The sequence below is a fragment of the Plasmopara halstedii genome, assembly GCF_900000015.1.
Source record: "Plasmopara halstedii genome assembly, contig: Scaffold_218, whole genome shotgun sequence".
NCBI lineage: Eukaryota > Oomycota > Peronosporomycetes > Peronosporales > Peronosporaceae > Plasmopara > Plasmopara halstedii.
In genome coordinates, this window is record NW_020187139.1 from 30,836 (window position 1) to 38,030 (window position 7,195).

At 42.9% G+C, this 7,195-nt stretch overlaps 2 protein-coding genes across 2 annotated transcripts; one reads left to right on the forward strand and one right to left on the reverse strand.

Moving 5' to 3' along the window:
• Positions 1–213: 213 nt before the first annotated feature.
• Positions 214–1,353, forward strand: PHALS_03314 (nadph:quinone oxidoreductase; the record flags this gene model as incomplete). Its single annotated transcript, XM_024721878.1, has 5 exons — positions 214–342; positions 406–549; positions 614–967; positions 1,147–1,188; positions 1,258–1,353. The coding sequence occupies 5 exons, from the start codon at positions 214–216 to the stop codon at positions 1,351–1,353; spliced, it is 765 nt and encodes a 254-aa protein (XP_024573011.1).
• A 4,955-nt stretch (positions 1,354–6,308) lies between these two features.
• PHALS_14920 (uncharacterized protein) lies at positions 6,309–6,854 on the reverse strand. Its single transcript, XM_024721879.2, has one exon. The coding sequence runs from the start codon at positions 6,744–6,746 to the stop codon at positions 6,507–6,509; it is 240 nt and encodes a 79-aa protein (XP_024573012.1). The 5' UTR covers positions 6,747–6,854; the 3' UTR covers positions 6,309–6,506.
• Positions 6,855–7,195: the final 341 nt, after the last annotated feature.

The following is a 7,195-nucleotide window of genomic DNA, read 5'->3' on the forward strand; positions in this document are numbered from 1 at the left end:
ACGTGATACACTTATTTCAAGGTATATTTCGTTTTGCTTACTAACATTGAGAATTTTGTTCTGCAGATTTGTCGTTGTCAACTCGGACTTTATTAGTAAAAAGCCGTCGAATTTGACGTAGGACTTTGAACCGGCATGATCTTGTTTTATTGTCAATTGAGACTTTGTGTGATTTTATCTTTGTGCAGACACGTCGAAGCTGCAACTTTACCAATGGCAGCACTCACAGCACTGCAATCCTTTCGACATGGACAGCTCGGTGAGAACAAGAAAGTGTTGATTCTTGGTGGAGCTGGTGGCGTCGGATCTATGGCTATCCAAGTCGCCAAAGCTGTTTTCAAGGTGATTTAATATGTTTGAGCTGAAGATTTGATGTTTAGTGATAAAATGTCTTGCTGATTGTAGCCACAAGCGATTGCGACCACGGCAAGCACTCAAAAAGTGGAACGAATGCGCCAGCTTGGTGCAGATGTTGTGGTCGATTATAAGCTCAATCGTTTTGAGACAGAGCTTAAAGACTATGACTTTGCTCTGGATACCACTGGCGAGGTGAGAGAGTCAAATTTCAAACAGCTTTTGTACAATAAGGTTCTGAAACAAATTTTATTAACAGTCAAAGCAGTGCTTTGAATGCGTCACACGCGGTGGTTCCGTCGTTACAATCGCTGCAACACCAAGTAGGAAATCCCTACCGAAACACGTTCAAGGTGTAGACGTTTCGCTTGTTATTGGGCTCGTCATGAATTGTCTGAGCTTTTCAGCTTGTCATCAAGCGCGTCAAGCGGGAGTTTTTTACGACTTTATGTTTGTGTTGGCCAATGGCGACATGATGAATGAAGTCCGTGAGCTTGCTGAGCAACGTTCCATTACACCGGTAATCGACCAGGTTTTTCCATTTGAAAAGGCCAATTCGGCGATGGAATACTTGGAGTCGGGGCGTGCATTGGGAAAAGTTGTTGTGCAGCTTGTAGATGCGACCAAAGCCCTCTAGTGAACCTCCGGGAAAGCGAGACAAGAAGCAATACCTATGCATTTCTGTTACTTAGTGTATATTTCACTAAGTAATATTCTCATTTTTTGTTAAAGCTCACTTTTTAAGTAGTGTGTACTGCTGTGTGGTATCTGAAACTAGAACGGCTTTTGTAGCGTCGACCTTTTCAGTCTTGCGGCCTTAAAGTGTTGAACAAGGTAAGGGCTGTGAAGGATAAGGGAAGATCGTAAGCATGATATTTACTGAGACTATTTATTGAATCTTAGAGCCGCGTACGACATGCTTTAACTCGAGAGATCGATAACAACCTGCTCACAGAGCAGCACAAACTAAGAAAATTCTCATGCGATCGCCTTATGTAGCATTACGTACTTACATTCAGGCCTTTGTGCTATAAAAGTTTGAGACCAACAAACACATGGGATAGCAGTATGTATGCATGTAATTCGTACATCAAAACAATTACCTCGCGATTTTTCATAAACTAATCCGTCAAACCAAAATGTTTCTTAAGTCGTAATGAGCAGTTTCATAATTCCGTGGGATATCGTAGGGCTCGTACAGTATTCTGCATTTCAGGTCCTCGTTGAATTTTGGCAGGGTCGGTGCTACGATACTCCAATCCCTGGGGCTAAGAGTAGCGCTGTAAGGTCGCAAACGTCCTAATTAAACAACATCTGAGTCAACAACCACTGCAAAGCTTTCTACAGTACAATACACGTCACATCTGATACATATACCGTATGTATCGCCTCATCGATACGCGACTGTCGATAGTCTGGGTGACACGTAAGTGCATCCACCACCACATTGACTTTATCCGGTTTACATTACTTCCTAGAGATGTACTCGTCAACAGAAATGTTCGTCTCGTCCATCTATGGAAGGACGTCATGACAATGTCGCTAAGCGCATGGATTCATTTTGTGTATAACAAGAAGGGCTTCGAGCCAAATAGGTATATTCTTTATTTGACATACTCATACTCATCAACCAGTAGCTCCTTGTCAATGTGACAAGATCAAAATGCAACACCGCGTTCATGTCCATTGACATCAGCTTGGACTAAGACAAAGCCTTTGGCAAGGGCTCAACAGTCACATTAGCTGTAAATGACTGGTAAGAATTTGATAGCACCAAATAAGGGCACATATGAGATATTTAACAGCGTTGAGCCCGCACGGATGCGCCCACAGCCATCTGACTTTCGTTAATGGAGATCGAGTTGGGGTCTAGTCATGTGGGCATACTTTGCACCGGACTTGTGCAAATAGCAGCCAGTCCTAGTTTCCTCCGTTTACATCTCAAGGTTAGTGACGCCGGCAACTTTGCTTTGGACTTGGTTTTAGCGAACGCTATCCGAAAAAATATTTCCATTGAATCCTCCGAAAAAGAAACCTCATCAGCTATAAAGACACATTTGCTCATACCAGCGAAAGTCATTACAAAGCGCGTTCACTCCAGCACAACTCGCAAATGCTGACTTGGGATGTCAATATTCGATCTATCGTGCTCAAGACGAAAATGGACGAATACACCGTCGGCAAGATTCTGGTCGTATGCGCAATGTGAGCTCACCAATGATGATGAACGTAGCTTGGGCTTGAGACAGCCTCTTGGGTATATCCAGCCATTACAGAGCACCCCACTCGAAGTACTCACTGCAGGAAGAAAATTCTCCCTTCAGCAGGTAAAAATTCCAATAGTACACTAAACAGGGTGCAAGTGGTCATTCTACACTCATTTAAGGTGTCGGCATTTTGCTGGGGTAGTGGCTAAATTGAGCATATTAAAAGCATAACTTGCCACTCCGGCAGCACTCTGTGCTGCGATAGACAGTGTATATGACATTGCAATGCTCCTTCGGTAAAGTATTATTGGCTTGTCACGCAGTTTTGTTACCAGAAAAAGACAACTTCATGGAGAGCATCCGATCCAAAGTAACAATCATGAAAGATCTATTACTAGACACAATTTGAAAATACTTCAAAACAAAATTGAATATATGAGGACAGCAAACTCACACTTAACGCTTTAGTGTCTTCAGTGACAGATGACAAACCTCAGCACACCTCTCCGCTGATCAAATTAAGCGTGTGATCCCACCGTCCAAACAATATTTGAAAGCATTTTTTACAACTGATTTGAACAGCATACATAAATGTTGTCACTCACTTATATGTGAGCTTTAATGCTTGCCCGAGACTCCCAAAGATTTAATGCTTTGCGCAGCGGGTGTGTAGCTGGTTCAATATTACCTACACAAGCAAACATAGATGAATTGTTTAATTGTATCGTTCCTGGAGGTTACGGCTAAAAGATGCTTTCGCACTTCTCAACAAGGGCAAACATCGAAAACTTAATATACAGTTATTTTATTTTGTCTTGACAAATGTAAGCTTTGGGACCCGAGATCGAAGTTGCCTATAATCGTCTTCACAATGAGACTACGGCTCACCGCCGTCGTTTCCCTACTTCTTTATCTATAGTTACAGCTATCGCGAGCATCCCCCACTTTTAGTGCTAAAGATGTCGCAGCTTCGTGCTGGCGCCAAAAGTGCGTCTTTTATTCTGGAAAGACAGCCTACTGACTTGGTAAAGATTCATTGAGAATAAAGTGCGCGGTACTTATCGTTTTGACCTCCAGCAGATCTATGGCTTGTAGTATCTCACAAGTCAAATCTTATCTCGCACCCAGGGCAATAACTAAGCAGCGTTCCACGCTATCAGAGTTGTTACATTATAATTTTGAGGCTCAAAAGAACCTTCGACACCTTAGCATATGCTTCGGTCACGAGACGCAAAAATCTAGTAGCTGTACGAATAATACTAAACGCCTCCGAATACTCTTTCCTATTTGCATCATTAGCAGCTTTTACTCTACTAGACCTTTTCAAAGCTACACTTGGAGTGCACCAATAAAGGTAAAACTCAATCAAGCTCGGTTTTCGATAGCAGTAAATTAGTAAGCTGAACATTTTATTTGTCTCAGGTTCCAAGCAGCGCCTTGGTACCACAATCCACGCTATGCGTGTTCCTCTTACTCTCGGCTGAGCAAGACAAAGGGCCGACCTCCCACGCAGAACTGGTTGGCAGAATCTATTGGTGGGAATGCTGAAGCCTTGTTGGTCCCTCTGCGTTAACTGGTAGAGTACATAATTCTTCAGTATGGAGCGGTCAATTTGATCCATTCCTGTATAGGGAGAAATTATCCCCAAGAAAGATAAAAATTCTATTCGTCGAGAGTGAAATTGACCCGCAGCGGGTCAAAAGGTTGTCTACCACAATAAATACGAGGGGCATCGTACCTTTTAAGACGTTGAATGATCGCATGGCATCTCAGTGTGAGTCGAATCTGTGCGGTGAACTTTCGTGAGTACAGTCGCTATACCCAAATTTGAAAAGGGTCAGCCGCCTCCAGCACCGTTGATCTGTCTAGGCAGGGCTAAATCCATAACTATTTCAATTAACTCGATCATCTCACTTCCTGATGTCAAGAGAAGGATTTGATCATCTCAACATTTTAAGGACTTGCTGCTTAACCGAAGCGGCCGCGGCGTAAATAGATATAGCGGGGCGTTTGACATATAGCGAGGTCTGTAGAATTCGATAGTGCCTCTCCCGACGTGTGCACGAGAATTCTCTGAATTTTCTGAATGTACATCGTCCGTATCTGACGAAAGTCCTAAACCAGATGTTACCGCTTATGTTCTTGAGTATTAGTTGTTGGGCGAAATAAACGACAATGCTGATGAAACGTGTCTTTGTAAATCAAAGTATGCAAGTCGAACAAATCAAGTCCCATTCGCACAGTGGGTAAAGTTGATCTGACTTTCAGTCGTCGGTTTGGACTTACGTATCACTAGATGCAGCGGAGTTACACATTCAACTTTTGACTCTCCGTGTTCGCATATTAAACACACAGATGACTAGCTGTAAGATGTCGGCAAGACTCGAGACCAAAATTTACCCTGTAATTCATGATTAAACATTGCTCAATCTAAAGAGTGTTACATTTAAGAAACTAAAAACTCGATTTTAGTAGTGGCTAATACATACGTTTCACAATCTCTGATACAAAAAACTTTGCGTGAGGCTAGCAGCTCAAGTATAATACGAGCATTTCTTTGGAATACCACCACTTGCACGGTACTGGACAATTGCTTTCTAGTGTCTTTGAGCTGCTCTTTAGATCCGTAGTGATGTATATTTTTTTGTATTAGGAATTCCCGAATCACTCCCCATTATAACGCCATTGCGCCGGGGGCAGTCAAGTCGTGCCAGATCATCAACTATTCTAGACCCAGTGTCTTGCCTAAAATGCTGATTCTTTTGCTGATCATCACGACGCGCGAAGGCTACTTTTCTAGCAAAAAAATGTTTTAGATTGCGAAGCCAATCACTCGCCCACTATCAATGACTCACGTTGATCTTTACTCTAGCCTGTCATTATACTTGCGTGACACTAAGAATTATTTAACAAGCCCCCCAAAGTACACAGCACAATCGAGCGTGAGGTCTGAAATCCAGTTTTAATATAGCAGCATTATTTCGGATCATCATTCGTGCTGCTGTAATCTATATCGGCTAATCAATGCTGTTCTTGTGGATTTAGCAATGGCAATTAATCAGATCATGTAATGAAAGATTTTAGGCGCACCAGCGGTAACATTTATGTATGCATTATCTCATTAGATACATTTATTAGATTCCTCGTTGTCCATCGAGTTGCCCGTCTTCATGATATATCAATACACGAAGCTAACCAATTTTTCACGGGAAGCCATGGCAGTTGTAGTAAGAGAACGAAGTGTCATGCACGGTAACGTCATAGCCTATGTAAATTGCCGGACTCAACCTGCTGCACACAGCTAAGATCACAAAATGACACAAGTATCATACCAAAAACGTGCAAAAGACACGATCAAATTAGTTTCTGTATTCAATAACTTGTATATCTAAGCCTACCTGGACACATATTCAGCACACACTTCATCGCCATCTTTAGTTGTTGGTATCATTGATACCCGGAGTCGTGATCTCTTGACAATATCGCGTATTTCGATCAACGTGAGATACATGCAATTAACGATAGGCACTCATAAACCCTTGATGTCGCTGAGAGTTTGCGCAAAAAAAACTCCACATCCAGGCGTTAGCCTACTCAGAATATTCTGATTGCGAGAATTTCTTCCTGTGTGATACTCACTTCAACGTCTGGAGTCAGTATTCGCAAAGCAGAAACCATCAATCAGCATATAGATAGTTCTTCCGCGACGCAATATTTGTCCTGTCGCTGTTTTCATCACCAGAAAAACGAGCCATGCTTGAATTTAGCATCTTTCTGTTCCATACGCAAAAAGTAGTCAGCATCTTGTAGTTTAGTGTCATCTTGCGTTGCTAACGAGCAATCAGCGTTATCGACATCAAGTCATTGCAAAAATCGGCACTTATTTTGACGTCTAGCAGAAAGCTAGCTGTCTACTAAGGGGAAATACACCTCCCATACTCAAAATCATGGATGGACTCTAAGTCTAAAGATCTGACGCTCAGCGCCATAACCAATCAGGAAAATGAGCGTTAAGGCACTCGTCGACAAAGCGCTTGTCACTTCAACCGGTTGCACATGTGCGTAGGGCTTAGGGCGAAGGTTCCTCGCTGATAAGAAACTAGACCAGAAGCGCACAGCGCACAAACACGTTCTCGCCATTATTAGCGCCCCATTCTCCCCACGGATCACGTTGACATCACTCATGCAAAGATATAGAGCTAAACAGCTCTCCAAATGACCACTTACAAATTACATGAGCAGCAGACCACTGCCCAGTCTATCCATCACTGTAAAAATATGCGCCGTTTGCCGACGCAAGCTGCAACAGGGGGCTCACTTGTCATTAAAGCTTCAACTCACCGGTTCAGGGTTAAATTGGTATTTGAACGCCTATCCCGTTGTTTACCAGTGCCATCTCATTCAAATGATACCTTTGATAAAAGAAGCTGAGAAGCATCTCGTTATTCGCTATCATCACCACAACAATTTTTTAGCGCAATCGCCCGGAAGGGGATCGCGTTTGCTTGTCGCCAGACAGGACAAAAAGGAGTTGGTGGGCTTTGTCCAAGAGAGTAAACACTCATTGCTGGGATGGCAGCCGATCTTCTCCCCGCAGCGGTCACAGTGACCGTCGGTATGAAGGGCCTCCGCAC

Coding starts and splice junctions, on each gene's coding strand:
- PHALS_14920 (XM_024721879.2), bottom strand. CDS start 6,746: ATGAGTGATGTCAACGTGATCCGTGGGGAGAATGGGGCGCTAATAATG.